The 15,552-nt window shown below is 46.1% G+C and overlaps 1 protein-coding gene across 12 annotated transcripts in view; it reads right to left on the bottom strand.

Annotated features, from left to right (window-relative positions):
- PITPNM2 (phosphatidylinositol transfer protein membrane associated 2) overlaps positions 1-15,552 on the bottom strand; it is a 487,362-nt gene that overhangs the window by 105,036 nt on the left and 366,774 nt on the right. For all 12 annotated transcript variants that reach the window (XM_075322875.1, XM_075322922.1, XM_075322937.1 and 9 more), the window contains one exon: positions 7,221-7,465. In XM_075322875.1, the coding sequence (XP_075178990.1) occupies positions 7,221-7,465 (245 nt within the window). The remainder of the gene's footprint in view (positions 1-7,220; positions 7,466-15,552) is intronic.

Genomic DNA, 15,552 nt, shown 5'->3' with positions numbered 1-15,552 from the left:
ACAGGAAACACTGGGAGTACACATCACAGGAGTGGCTGGAGCATATACATCACAGGAGGGGCTGGGGCATAAGCATCACTAGGGGGCATGGACAGCCCTGGCGGTGGCACAGACATGACTGGGGAAGAGGACAGCACTGGCGGAGGCACGGACAGCACTAGGTGGCAGCACAAACAGTACTAGGTGGCAGCACGGGGAGCACTAGGTGGCAGCACGGAGAGCACTAGGTGGGATCACTAGGGAGGCAAAGACAGAACTGGGGGAGCATAGACATCACCAGGAGGGTATGGACTGCCCTGGTGGGCATAAACAGCAGTGGGAGGGTACAGAGCACTGGGGGTACACAGTACTGAAGGGTGGCACACAGCACTGGGGAGCACGGACAGCATAAGGGGGGCACGGACAGCACTGGTGGCAGCATGGACAGCATTAGGTGGTGCGGACAGCACTGGGGGTGCATAGACATTACCCAGGGGGGTGCAGACAGCACTAAGGGGACACAGACAGCAGTGGGGGGTTACACAGTGCTGAGGGGGTACACAGCACTTGGGGTACACCCAGTACTAGGGGGTACAGAGTACTATGGGGTATACACTGTACTAGGGGGTACACAGCACTGGGGGTACACAGTACTAGGGGTACACATAGCATTAGGGGGTACACACTGTACTAGGGGGTACACAGTACTAGAGGTACACACAGCATTAGGGGGTACACGCTGTACTAGGGGGTACACAGCACTGGAGGGTACACAGTACTAGGGGTACACAGCACTGGGGGGTACACACAGCACAAGGTGGGTACCAGGGCCAGACTGGGACTAAAATTCAGCACTGGCATTTGGGGGTACACAGGCCTACTTTTCGCGTGGTGAATGTGTATCATATTTCTGCACTTGTATATGTGATTACTGTATGGCATTATGTGAGCACTGTATGGCATTATTGTCACGCTCTCGGTGTTCCGGCACCGCTCCGTACCCACTGATCCGGTCTCGGTGTCCCGGCACAGCTCCGTACCCACTGATCCGGGCTCTGTGTCACGGCGCCGCTCCGTACCCACTGATCCGGTACACATGCTCACCGATCGCTGCTCCAGCTCCTGCTCCCCTGCGTCCCCCGTGCTCCTTGCTCGACGGCCCCTCCGGCTTACTGCGACTCGGGACTTTGCCCCCGGTTCCTCTGCGCCCTGTCCCCGGCCTCCTGTGCTTGCCTCTGGCTCCCGGGCTTCACGCATGCGCGTTAGGGCGCGGGCGCGCTCAGTCACCTTGCCTTATAGGGCCAGCATCCCTGGAACAGGATGTGGCTGGTTGCAGGTGCAGGGTATCAAAGATTTCCTGTTACTTACGGGCGGTGCTTGTTCAACAAGTTCTCTCAGCTAGTATCTTATGATAGTGTTCAAGCCCTTTGTGTGCGGTCATTAACCCTGTCTCTGTCTTCAGAACCTGATGCCCGGTTTGCCTCAGCTGGCCCGTCTCCCTGGAGATTCCCCGGTGTCCGTTTGCAGTGGATCTCTGCATCGTCCCCCTGCTTCACTTCGCCACCGGTTCTGGATTCCATCTGAAGTATCCAGTCCGCCCTCGTCACTGGTCTCGGACTCCGCCTGCGGCCCTCACCCGGCTCCGGTCCTCCGTTCCGATTCCCTCCGGACTTTCCGACGATGCTCCCGCTACCCCGCCTGTGTTCCGGCCACTGTGCATCTAGGCCCTCTGGGGTGGTCGCCAGACAGTCACTGTATAGGGGTTCGCTCCTGGTGGCCTCCATGGGGGAGTCCGGTGCACAGCCCAGTGGGTCCACTCCTGGACTGTTACGTAACCATTATGTGAGCACTGCATGGCACTATGTGAGCACTGTATGCACTATGTGACACTGTATGGCACTATGTGACAATATCACTCTTGTCACACTGTATGGCGCTATGTGAGCACTGTATGGCACTATGTGAGTACTGTATGGCACTATGTGAGTACTGTATGGCACTATGTGACACATTTTTGCAGTATGTAGCAGACCTTGATGTATTTTCTGCTCTTTGCTTCCCTGATTTGTGGATTGTTCTGCCACATAGCTGTGTCCTAATCACTCTACAAGCGCTGCAGTCACTACAGGGGATTGTACCTGTGCGGACAGGTCCAGGACTAATATCACTCTAATTAGTCCTCGATTAATGACTGCGCGCCCCTCCCCACACACACATACACACACACACAAACAAACACACACACACACACAATGCACCCCCATTACCCCTCCCCACATACACATACAATGCAATTCAACCTCATTACCGTCACACAAACACACACACACACACACAATACAATGCACCCCCATTACCACTCCCCACACACACACACACACACAATGCACCCCCATTAGCACTCCACACACACACACACACACAATACACCCCCATTGCCCACACACACACACACACACACACACAATACAATGCACCCCCATTACACACACACACACACACACACACACACACGCACACAATACAATGCACGCTCCATTACCCCTCTCCCCAACACACAATACAATACACCCCCTATCAGCCTCTACACACACACACACACACACACACTACAATGATACAATGCACCCCCCATTACCCCTCCCCCCAGGCACAATACAATCCCCCTCCCCAGACATAATACAATGCACCCCCCATCACCCCCTACACACAAATTACACTACCCCATCACTGCACACTACCGCCTCCCCCCTCCCTCGGAATACAGTACTCCCGCTCTGCCTGTCACAAAGCTGTGTTCTTTCACAAATGATCCCCGTTATGTGTCCTCAGCCCCTCCCCACTCATCCCCATTAATTAAACCTGCCATCTTCGGCTCCTCCATGGAGCGCTTACCGCTTCCGGATGTCTCCTGTGTGGCGCCCGCAGCACTGTATTGACGTCAGCAAGGTGCTGATCTGATCACGTTGCTGCACGTCAGGGTCGGGGCCCAGTCCCGCCGCACTGTTCAAATGTATTTACGTCTGAAAGACACAAATACATTTGCACAGGAAGGAGGGAGCTTCGGTCACCGGCACCGCCACCGCCGCGCTTCTCTGCAGTGTGTGCATGCCGGGCACGCAGCAAACAGCAGGGCCAGCACAGCGCAGCGCTGCCTCCTGGTCCTGCTGCAGCTAGTGTGCCCGACGTGCACACACTGCTGAGGAGCACGGCGGTGGCTGCAGATACAGCGGCCCACTACAGGGACAGGTCCACCACAGGGACCGTCCCATCTGGCATTTGCTAGAATTGCCCTATGGTCAGTCCGGGCTTGGTGGGTACACACAGCACTGAGCGTGGGGGCAGCGATGGGTTGAGTACTCACAGCACTGGGGTGGGGGGGTTACACACACAGCACAGCACAGGTCCAGGAGGCCGGTAAATCTGCTGCAGCTCTTCTGTGAATTTATCGCAGCGTGCTGAGTACCCCGCCCACCAGAGCATACTAACACAGGCCGGGTTTAAGCCTAGAATGTATGGGCTGCAGTCAGGTCCTGGAAGGAGCCTGTACATTCTAGCGTTTAGTAGTGAGTCTGTTTAGAATGTACGAGCTGAAGTCAGGATCTGGATGGAGCCCGTACATTCTAGCAACTACCCACAGGGCATCAGGCAGTGGGATTTAAAGGGCCGGCAGCCAGGAAAAGTGCGGCTGCCGCCAGAGCACTGCGGTCCCTTGGAATGTGCCCAGAGGCCGCATAAAAAGTCGTCACGGGCCGCATACGGCCGGAGGTTCCCCACCCCTGCTCTAGATCCAGGATCGTTGAGAGGAATTGCACTAGATCCCTCCAATATGGCCTGATAATATGACAGTCCCAAAACAGATGCGAGAAGTCTGCTCCAACCCTCCCACACCTAGAGCAGCAGTCGCTCCGGGAGCCCCTAATCTTAGTCAATCTTACAGGAGTAATATAGCTTTAATAAATAATGTACAATTGAATGAGTTTGTTGTTAATGGCCGGGGATACAAGAGTATGAGATTCAACAACATCATCCCAAATTATATCATCCAGCTCTGGAATGTTCAACCGCCATTTATCCAAGACAGGCAGTGGGCTGTTTTGTGCTTTGGCACGAATAAGGGAGGAGTACAACCTGGAGATAAGACCACCAGGACCCTGGGATCTGATAATTCCAATAATAGGGAACAATGAGAATCTAACATTTTTCTTAAAGGAACTGGCACTGACACGCATGTCTAATCAGGATCAGGAGTAATTTATAAAAATGGGAGTCTGGCAAGTGAAACGTCGACTGCAACTGCCCAAAGGAGCGAAACACATTGCTGTGTACCAAAGAGCCCACAGAAGTTAATCCCTTATTCTGCGACTCTATAAAGCCACGAAAAATTGAGGGAGGTCCAGATTGCACCATAATGGGGTCTCCAAAGGAGTCTTATAAACCATAGTTCGGTGCGTACGTATGTCCATCTTTGTCTGTGTGGCTAGGAAATACCTGTACACTGACTGGTACAACTTTCCTACAGGAAAAGTGACAATTGATGGTGCAGTCAGGAGAAGAGGCAAAGAACTCAAAAAGTAGAATAGGAGGCACAAGAAGACATCATGTGTAGCTAGGACGTCTTCCATATTCTCACATTTTATTTGTGTAGCTGCTGCATGATGCTATGGTGTAACTGTTTGAGGACTATCAATATCCCATAGTTGAAGAGATCTGTTAATGCATTTAAGCCCAAACACCATATTATGTATTACACACACATTTGTCTGGAGAAAGGGATGATCAGTGGTTATTCCGCGCTGCCGGTTAATAATGATACTGTGCATAATTAAAAAAAACGTGGTTTATTGATTCAGTGCATTTCGAAGCTGCCTCTCTTCTTCATCAGATAAATGAATAATAATTGTTTTTTCATTTTTTCTGATGAAGAAGGGAGGCAGCTTCGAAACGCGTTGAATAAATAAATCACATTTTTTTAATAATGCACAGCATCATTATTAACCGGCAGCGGGGAATGACCACTGATCATCCCTCTCTCCGACCCATCGGCTCTTTGAACATGTGGATCTGCAGCAGCGGTCATCTATATGCCTTATTTTCTTCACTGAGGTGAGCCCATATGATCATTCATATTGCTTTTTCTTTCAGATAAAACCCATTGTGTTGTTTCTCCCTCCTGGCAACATTTGTCTGAAACAATAGAAGCAGCTTCAGAATTACGCATACATTTAGCAAAGTTCACTCACAAATTTATAATCTGAAAAATAATCCCAGATCTGACCTGTTGTAGTGTTCGGTACAAGTGCTCTGTAAATATGGTGCATGTGCACTATGGAAGACCCAGATACACCACGTGTACATTACACCAGTCTTAATTAATCTTCCCCAATAAAGTGTGTGCTACATATGTTATATAGTGACTTTATTTGCATGCCAAAAGAGCAATGTTCGCAATTATGGAAAATTAATGCTAAACTCCCACTCCTCCAATTCCATTGTGTAAGCACCATCATTAATCCTGATAATACTGAAGGGAGCGAAGGAGCGGGGGATCTCTGTAATAGCATAGCTGGTGCTGTAACTTTCCTCAAGATCTCTAATGCTGCACGCTGCAGATGTCACAGCAGCGCAAATTACACAGCAAACCCAGCGAGAGAACTGAAGGGGTGTAAATAAGAAGAAAAATTATGCAAGGCTAAGACACAAAACCTTTTAAATAAGGAACAGAGAATATTATAGCCTCGTCCTGCTAGAATACTATATACTGGTACTATACTACCGTACACTGCTGCTATTGTATATACTGCTATACTAATATAATAAAAGTTCCCCATGTTGAGTTTTAAAATACAGAAACTTACCTCATGGTATGAGTATGATCGTGAGGGCACTAGATCTAATGTAATACATTTAAAGGAAATCTTTCACCAGGTTTTTGATCCCCCATCTGAGAGCAGCATACTGTAGAGACAGAGACTCTGATTCCAGCGATGTGTCACTTACTGAGCTGTTTGCTGTCATTTAGACAAAATTAATGTTTTCTCTGCTGCAGAAAGACTTCAGATGTAAAGTAATAAAGGAGTTTTCCAATTTTGGAAAAGACCTCTCTCCTGGATGCAGTTTATTTTTTTTCTTTAACAAACAAGCAAATTGTGCTTTACTCGCTCTCCATGGGTCCAACATTGAGTTTCCTCTGCTGCTCCCGGTGTCTGTTCTTGTGTACTACGCAGATATCATTGACTGCGAGGCAGCTAATAGGCGAGTTCAGTGGCTCTGAGCAGCTCCTGGCATCAACTTGGGCGGGCAGAGCTGCTAAGTTCAGTTACTGGCTGCAATAACAGACACTGAGCAGCGGCGGAGACTCAGAGCTGGACCCAGATAGGGTGAGAAAAGCAGAGTATTTTTTTTTCTTTTTAAAACAAGCTACAGTTGGTGTTTTGGGGTTTCCTGACATCATTTGTAGCATTAAACTGGACTCTATCTATATAATGACTGTGAGTTTTACATTAAGGCTGCACCCAGACGAGCACTAATGAGAGTGCATTGCATGACACTCAGCTCCCGCTCTGCTGGAGTGTAAGCCGAGTGTCATGCCACTGTGATGTGATCCTGCTGATGCATACATTGCACTGCACTCCGGTGTCATGCGAGTGCAGTGCGATGTTTCTCTCGCAGCCATAGACTTGTATGGGTGCGAGAGAAAACTAATCCGATTCCACACGCAGTATGCCTAATTTAAATTAGTATTCCCTTTTTCTTTGTTCGAAGTGATCTGTAGGATATGCCATCACTTTATTCAAATCAATGGGAATGATGTGTAGTACCAGGCCGTTATCAGAAGACGGAGCAGCTCCGGATCTGAGCATTTCTGGTTGCCTGCTTCCACCGCAGTTGATCAGCGGGGTGCTGGGTGTCAGACCCTGGCTGATCAGACACTATCAATGTAAAAGTAGCGGACAACCTCTTTAATGTTTAACACATAAAAAGCATGTGAAAAAAATCATGTTTATTTATTATTACATCTCATTCTAAATGCTTCTTTTAAGGCATAGATGACTTTACTAATAAATGTGAATCTGTATGTAAGAAAGAAAGCATCACATTAGCTGAAAATGGCATCCATTATGACAACCTTATTCCTTTCGTTCTCACAACGTCCATATTTTGGCTGCTTTTCTTGTTTGTGCAAGTCGTGACAAGGTAGAAGATTACAATAGGGAAAAAAAAAAAAGATAAAGACTCACTTGGATACCAGTGAAAATGCTTCTGAGCAGATGGCTGGGCAGGGAACGAGCCTGACTGCAATGTGCCCTAATGCGGCTGGGTAATGCACCCTCATTACGGTGTCAAACACAGACTTGATGGTATTGACGTCACCCTGCTTGGAATTCTGATCTCCACTGCCGGTATCCAGGATGTTACCTCCATGAAGGACCAGGATTAGCACATGGACTTTACATGGTTGCATGGACGCTTGTGCTGATTCATCCTATACGAAACATAAAAAATTATTAATCATTGTCTCATTTATTTTATATTGCCGCTAGTCTGCCTATTGGGCATTAACAGTGAGCTCAAATAACATTGCACATGGCATGCAACACATTTCACAAAGCGACTCAGCTCAAATTAATATTTTAAAACATTAGTATGGAAAGCACCGGCTCCCCTTAAAAAACAAATATCAGCAAATGCTTAGAAATTCGATTCACAGTTGGATATCAAATGTTTTATATTTACTTCTCTTAACATATACTGGAAAAAATATCATGTACCATGATCGAATAGGTCATGTCATGTTAGACTTTTAAAATTTACTACACATGAATACGTCCAATTATACAAAGCATCAGTATGTATTAGTCACACTTCTAAAGCACCATTCACACAGCACATTCTGTAAGGCCCTGTGCACACGCTGCGTATTTTGACGTGTATTTTGATGCAGATTTTCAGAAATCTGCAGCAAAATTTGCATGTCCATTGTGAAGCCAGCAAAGTCTATGAGAATTCAGGGGTGCTTGGCCCACGTTGCTTATTTTTCCCTTGCGTATTTGGTGCAGATTTCTTTTTTTTCTGCACCAAATCTGCACCTTTTCATAGGTGCGGATTTTGTGCGGATTTGATGCGGATTTGACTCGGATTTTGTTGCGGATTTTGCGATTTTTTTTTTATTCAATTGAATAGGCAAAATCCGCACGAAAATCAACACGATTTCCGCTGCGGAAAAATTCGCAGCGTGGGCACAGCATTTCCCAAATGCCATAGAAATGGCTGGGGAGTAGCTGTGCTGCAGATTTCTGGAAAATCCGCGGCTTCTCCGCGAGAAATCCGCGGCAAAATCCGCGCATTTTCCGCAGCGTGGGCACATAGCCTAACAATAAACACAGTACTTCAGTAGAGATGTTTTTTCAGTACATTCTACCAAAATATTTTCCGGAATTTATAGTCTGATTAAACATGTTATTAGTCCAATAATCGGGATAAACAACTTGGTTGAAAATAATGCTGAAGCTGGATACATTAACCCTAACCAAATGTTTGTCCTTTGGGGATTATTTATTTTCTATTCTACTTATGAAAACAGACCCTATAGAGTACTACAGCTGGGTTGCCAAAAGAGGCCACTACGTAGTCTAAAGGGTGCTTTACACGCTGCGACATCACTAACGATATATTGTCAGGGTCACGTCGTTAGTGACGCACATCCGGCGTCGTTAGCGACATCGCAGCGTGTGACACCAAGGAGCGACAATCAACTATCGCAAAAGCGTCGCTCCTTTCCATAATATCGTTGCTGCTGCAGGTACGATGTTGTTCGTCGTTCCTGCGGCATCACACATCGCTATGTATGACACCGCAGGAACGGCAAACATCTCCTTACCTGCATCCACCGGCACCGCTCATCTCTGCCCCTCCTATGCAATTGGGCGGCCACTTAGTGACGCCGCAGTGACGTCGCTATGACGCCGAACGCACCTCCCCCTTAAAGAAGGGATTGTTTGGGGGTCACAGCGACGTCGCTGAACAGGTATGTGCGTGTGACGCTGCCGTAGCGATAATGTTCGCTACGGCAGCGATCACCAAATGTCGCACGAATGACGGGGGCGGGTGCTATCACGCATGACATTGCTAGCTACTGCCGAACAATCCCTCCTTCAAGGGGGAGGTGCGTTCGAAGTCATAGCGACGTCACTGCGGCGTCACTAAGCAGCCGGCCAATAGAAGCGGAGGGGCGGAGATGAGCAGCACGTAACATCCTGCCCACCTCCTACCTTCCTCATTGCCAGTGGAGGCAGGTAAGGAGATGTTCGTCGTTCCTGCGGTGTCACACATAGCGATCTGTGATGCCGCAGGAACGACGAACAACATCGTACCTGTGGCAGCAGCGAAATGAACGACGTGTCAACGAGCAACGATTTTTCACGTTTTTGTGCTCGTTGATCGTCGCTCATTTGTGTCACACGCTGCGATGTCGCTAACGGCGCCAGATGTGCGTCACTAACGACGTGACCCCGACGATATATCGGTAGCGATGTCACAGCGTGTAAAGCACCCTTAAGGGTATTGTCGCATGTTGAGTTTTTGTTGCAGAAATTTACTGCACCAAAATCTGCATCTTGTGGCAGAAAAACGCACCAAAATAGTCATGTGTTTTTTGGGGCGCTTTGGTGTGTTTTTTGGTGCATTTTTGTGTCATGCATTTTTTTAATGAAGTCAATGGCTGGAAGGGCAACAAAACGCATGAAAAAAACGCACCACGACATGCTGCAGATTTTTTCTGCACCCAAAACTACAAGGAAAAAATAAGCAACGTACACACAGCATTTCAGAATTCTCATCGACTTTGCTGGCGTATCTTTTTGGCACAAAATTGGACAAAAAAACCTCCCAAAAAAATGCACCTTGCGCACACAGCTTTAACACGTTCAACATGTATCATTATTTCTAATCAAGGTAGTTTTTAAATGGTTTCTATATGGTTGTCTATGGTAGATATGTATGGCCACACCATTCCATTCTAGGGTTAATACTTTGCGTTTCAGGTGCTGTCAATGACAGTTGTCATCTAATTAGTGAGCGCTATGTGTTTTATACCAGTAGTTTTATTGTTTTTGTTCTTTATCTACAATTAAGAGTCAGACTCGAAACGCATTAAATATATTGATTGCCCATGTTATTATTTTAATGAAGTCACAATGAAGAATGTAATGTTCTCTTTTTATTTGGCCTGCCGGATTGAAAAAATTTGATCAGTTTTTAATTTTTGTTTTTCTTTCTCATTAAGGATGAATACACAGAGAGCAGATTTTGCTCCAGCCCCTTCTGAAACTATTCCCTACATTTGAATGGAAAATGCAGACCTGCATGTGCTAGCCACTAGACATGAGCGGTGTTCGAATCAAACTGTTTGCCAATCTCAAATTCGACCTGTTTTAGGCGATGTTCTAGTCGTTCGACGAACGCCAACAATTAGCTTGAAGTTCGAGGTTATGTTCGATAACAGTTCGATCACCAAAAGCGTAACTGGCTTTTCACAGTAATACTGTCATTCAATGTTAATACAGTGGAACCTTGGTTAATGAGAACAAACCGTTCTGGGAGTGTGCTTGTTAACCAAGTTACTCGTTCAGCAAAGCAAGATTTCCCATAGGAAATCATTGCAATGCAGACAATTCGTTCCACAACTTGTTAAATGTCCCATCCTGGTCCCCTATTGTGCCATTCCACACATGCACAAACACACACAAGCATGCACAAACATACACGCACACACACATATTATGCTCACCTTACCTTCTGTTCCATCGCCGACCTCCTGGGACTTGCAGTTCGCCAGTACAGGATGTGTATCGGGTAACCATGCGACCGATGCCCCGGAGCTTCCACTGCCAGTGCGCTGACATCAAAGGCAGGAGCTGCTTGCCTCTGATTGGAGAGCGCGCTGCCTTTGAGTAGCGTCTGACAGAGGAAGTTCCTCCCTCGTCGTGATGGTTACCCGATACACATAGTTCGCCGCTACAGGATGTGTATCGGGTAACCATCGCGACAAGGGAGGAACTTCCCGTCAGACGCTACTCAAAGGCAGTGCATTGGCCAGTCAGAGGCAAGCGGCTCCTGCCTTTGACATCAGCGCTCTGGCAGCGGAACTTCCGGCATCGGTCGCGAAGGTTACCAGATACACATCCTGTAGCGGCGAACTGCAAGTCCCAGGAGGCCATCGATGGAACGGAAGGTAAGGTGAGCATAATATGTATGTGTGCGTTCATGTTTGTGCATGTTTGTGTTTGCCTGCCATTGTTTTCAATGGTGTTCGAAGGTGTTCGACGAACACACCCGCCGTTCGACGAACCGAACTCGAACACTAGGGTGGTGGCTCATCACTACTAGCCACCAAAGCACCATTTAAATGAATCGTACTGAATTTCAGTTTCAGAAATTTCTGGGGGGGGGTAAAACTGCTGTTTACTTGTAAAGCCACATAACCACTTACAATGATCAATTGCTCAAAATTTGTGATAAAGCCACACGCCGGCACAGATTTGGCTACATCATGGCCACGACCAGTAAGCTTAGCCTAAATTGCTCTCACTTTCTATTAACCGATTGTGCCAGCTGTTTTACTGAAGGTCAGCTCTGAATTTCCGCAGTTGACTGATAAAGCCAAATAGTTTAAAGTTTTCTGTGAACAAGCGTGATTGTGTGTTTATACGGATGCAGCCTGTGATTTACACAGAGGGAATGTGTTAAGCAACAGATAAGAGATTTGTTACCATGAAAAAACACATCTGCTGCTCAGAAGAAGCAGAGACTCAGACCGCACATAGGCGGCTCCTGGTCTAAGGTGCCGCTCGTTATAGGGAACGATGGCAAAATCAAACCATTCTTTACTTTCTATCTTTTAACAATCCAATTACTTTGAATTATTATGTTCTGCTTATTCTATTAGGTCACAAATTAATTTGTGAATTGTAATATGCCGGACTTACGGCAAGTTCTATACTCCATTGTGCAAATTTTGCACAAGATTCTGCTGACAAAAAGTTACACATTTACTGTTTAATATTCGAAGCATAAATTGATAACGGATGGTGTAATAAGCTGCAAATTTCGGATCCGTGTAAACAAGCCTTAATTGTCTCACAACAAGCCTTGGCTGCAGCAGATTATTGCTCCATCAGTGGGGATTTGCACAAAGTTTTCTTTTTCTTTTTTTAGAACTTCAATCAGGAAGGTCTGAGGCAAGAAAACTGCATGTCAAAACATATCACAGTTTTTACAAGAAGTACAGCGTTACAGCGTTCAAGATTTCCCAATGCATTAGGGGAACACCTTCAGACCAAGGTGTTAAAGGGAGTTCATCAGTAGGATCAAGGCGTCTAAATGGGCATGTAGGTCATAGGAAGCTGCATAAAATGAAGCCTTGATATCTGTGATCCAATGCCTTATTCCAGAGAATACCACATTCTTCTTATATGTAAATGAGCTGTTCCAGGCTACGGGCCGGACAATGATCTACAGGGGAATTTTCCTTCAGGGTTTATTTTTATAACTGAAAATGTATTACATTTTTCAAAACATACAAAGAAAAATAACATGAATATGCTCCACAGGCATGTGGGCTATAGCAAAAAGCCATATATCAGGGTACACATCTTATTATCCATTAATATAAGAAAGACAAGGACTATATAACAAGACACACATTACAATACGAGACAAGAAAAGAAGAGGCAGAGGGGAACAGAAAGTACAGGTGAGTATATAGGAGTATATAGGATTTCCGTAAAGACCATACAGACCCACTATTCTCTATTAGCCCAGTAAAAATCCCAAAGGGACCAAATACTCTAAAAGTGATCTATCATGTTATTTAACATAGCTGATAGATACTCCATTCTCCTCACTTCTTGGATCTGAGAATGGAGATGGTTGAGTGAGGGTGGATGAGCCCAGGGCTTATTTTTAATAACAGAGGGAGTTACCAGTGTGAGACATGTAACTAACACAGGACAGTAGAACTGAACTTTGTCTCCTTACAAACACATTTGCTGCAGCTCTCACAGCTCTGCTGTACTGCAGCATTGGCTGTCTGTGAGATGAAAACTGAAGCTACGAGAGGACTCTGCAATTGTCAGTTATAATCACACACAGCTCTGCAGTGAGATCAGGAGAGCAGAGAGCGGCCGTCACACATCACACTGGTAACTCTCCCTTCTATTTAATATAAGCTCTGGAGGCAGGATCTCATGTAAGTCACTGTCCGGTCCATAGCCTGGAACTGCTCATTTACTTATAATAATACTGTGTATTTCTCTGAAATAAACCATCAGATCGCAGATATCAACGTACCGTTTTATTCAGCTTCCTCTATGACCCACATGCCCATAAAGATGGCTTAGATTTCCTTTAACTAATCAGTGGGTTGGGGGAAAGAATGCAATCTACAATGCCTTGAAAAAGTATTCATACCTCATGAACTTTTCCACATTTTTTCATGGTACACCCATAAACTTAAATGTATTTTCTTGGGATTGTATGAAGCATACAACACTAAATAGCAAGTATTTGTTAAGTATTTTTTCAGTGTAAAGAAAATGATACATGGTTTCCTAAATATTTAGAAATAAATATGATGGATTGAACAGCGCTACGTGAAATGTTCAGAGCTTGGGTATTTTTTTTTATAACTTTACCCTGCTTAACTCTTTTCCCCAAATTTATCCCTGACCTGTCTGGTGTTTGCCTTGGTTTTCATAATGCTGTTTGATCTCTAATGTTTTAAAAAAAGAAAAGCTTTGACGCATTCACAAAACAGATGCAGTTATACTGAGAATAAATTACATACAGGTGGACTCAATTTATTATTTAGGTGACTTCTAGAGGCCATTGGTCACTCAGGATTTTATTTAGGAGTACCAGACTACAAGGAGCTGACTACAATTTTCATATTTATATTTTTTAAATATTTAGAATATTATGTATCATTTCCTTTAGGCTAAGTTCACATTTCCGTTGTTTTGTATCAGTCACATGCGTCGCTTGACGCATGTGACTGATGCGCTGTTCAACGCTGTACAACGGATGACAAAGAACAGAATTCTTTGTCGGATTCCGTTGTGTGCGGGGGGGGGGGCGGAGTTCGGGGGGGAGGGGAGCCGAGCGGGGCCGCGGCACTGAGGACGTCAGTGCCGCAGGGACTGCAGGACAGGTGAGTGAGTGAGTGAGTGAGAGAGTGTGTGTGTGTGTGTGTGTGTGTGTTTATACACACATGCTGAATGCGGGAGGGGGCGGAGCCGAGCGGGGGGCGGGGCCAGGCGCTGAGGATGTCAGTGGAAGTGCTGCGGTCTGCATGGCTGGGGACAGGTGAGTGTATGTGTGAGTGAGTGTGTGTATGTGCATGTATGTATGTATGTATGTATGTGTGTGTGTGCACATGCAAAGTGCGGGAGGGGGCGGAGCCGAGCGGGGGGCGGGGCCAGACGAGGGTGTCAGTGGCAGTGCTTGTCTGCATGGCTGGGGACAGGTGTGTGTGTGTGTGTGTACATACATGTGCGGAGTGCGGGAGGGGGCGGGGCCGAGCGGGGAAGTGTCGGCCTCCCTGCACACGTAACCAGCCTAAATATCGGGTAACAGCAAAGCACCCGATGTTTACCTTGGTTACCCGATATTTACCTTGGTTACGGGCCTACACCGCTTAGCGCTGGCTCCTTGCACCGTAACCAGGGTAAATATCGGGTAACCAACCAAAGCTGGTGACGTGTGCAGGGAGCCAGAGAGCATGCGCAGCGAAATCCGACGGATCTCGCTGCTCAAAAAACGTTACATGCTGCGTTCCTCCCGCCCGGCGGTCAGTCGTTCCACGACTGATCAGTCGGGCGGAGGGTGCAACGCAGCATCATCAGTCACAATCCGCTGCTCATACAAGTCTATGGGAGCAGCGGAATCCGCTAAACGGATTCCGTTGTTTACAAGAGCAGCGGATTGTGACTGATACATTTTAGCGGAAATGTGAACTTAGCCTTACACGTCACTTGTTACTTTGTGTTAGTATATCACATAAAATCCCAATACATTTAAGTTTGTGGATGTAACGTAAAAAACATGATGATCTCCATGTGTAGGAGACATTTTTCCATTTCATTTTATTCTATGCACTATAGAAATTATAAAAAAAACCCCGACATATTAAAAAATTGTACAGTGGCTGACTATATGGTTATTAATACTCATACCCGACACACTGATACAGCAATACATTTCTACTAGTAATTAACTTGTCAGCTGTAATTTACAAAATATATACGGTAAGTATTAGGTTCATAGTTGCAAAATTACAAGCTTGTAATGACATGGGATTGGTCCGCGTCCTCCCACGTGACTTTCTTCATCATTCAATAATGGGTCATATTTGTGGTCAATGTCTGCAGTACAGTCTGCCAGACAGGCTCTAGCTAGATGACTGCCGGAGACTTATGATGATAAAACACCTCTTAGGTTAAAAACCAGTCTGATTTGCTCATTTTTGCACATCTAAAAGATATCTACAAGCGCATAAGAGCTATTAATCATAAT

This window comes from Anomaloglossus baeobatrachus, chromosome 1 (assembly GCF_048569485.1).
Source record: "Anomaloglossus baeobatrachus isolate aAnoBae1 chromosome 1, aAnoBae1.hap1, whole genome shotgun sequence".
Classification (NCBI taxonomy): Eukaryota; Metazoa; Chordata; class Amphibia; order Anura; family Aromobatidae; genus Anomaloglossus; species Anomaloglossus baeobatrachus.
The sequence above is the reverse complement of the archived record's forward strand: the minus strand, read 5'-3'. Positions and strand labels throughout refer to the sequence as shown.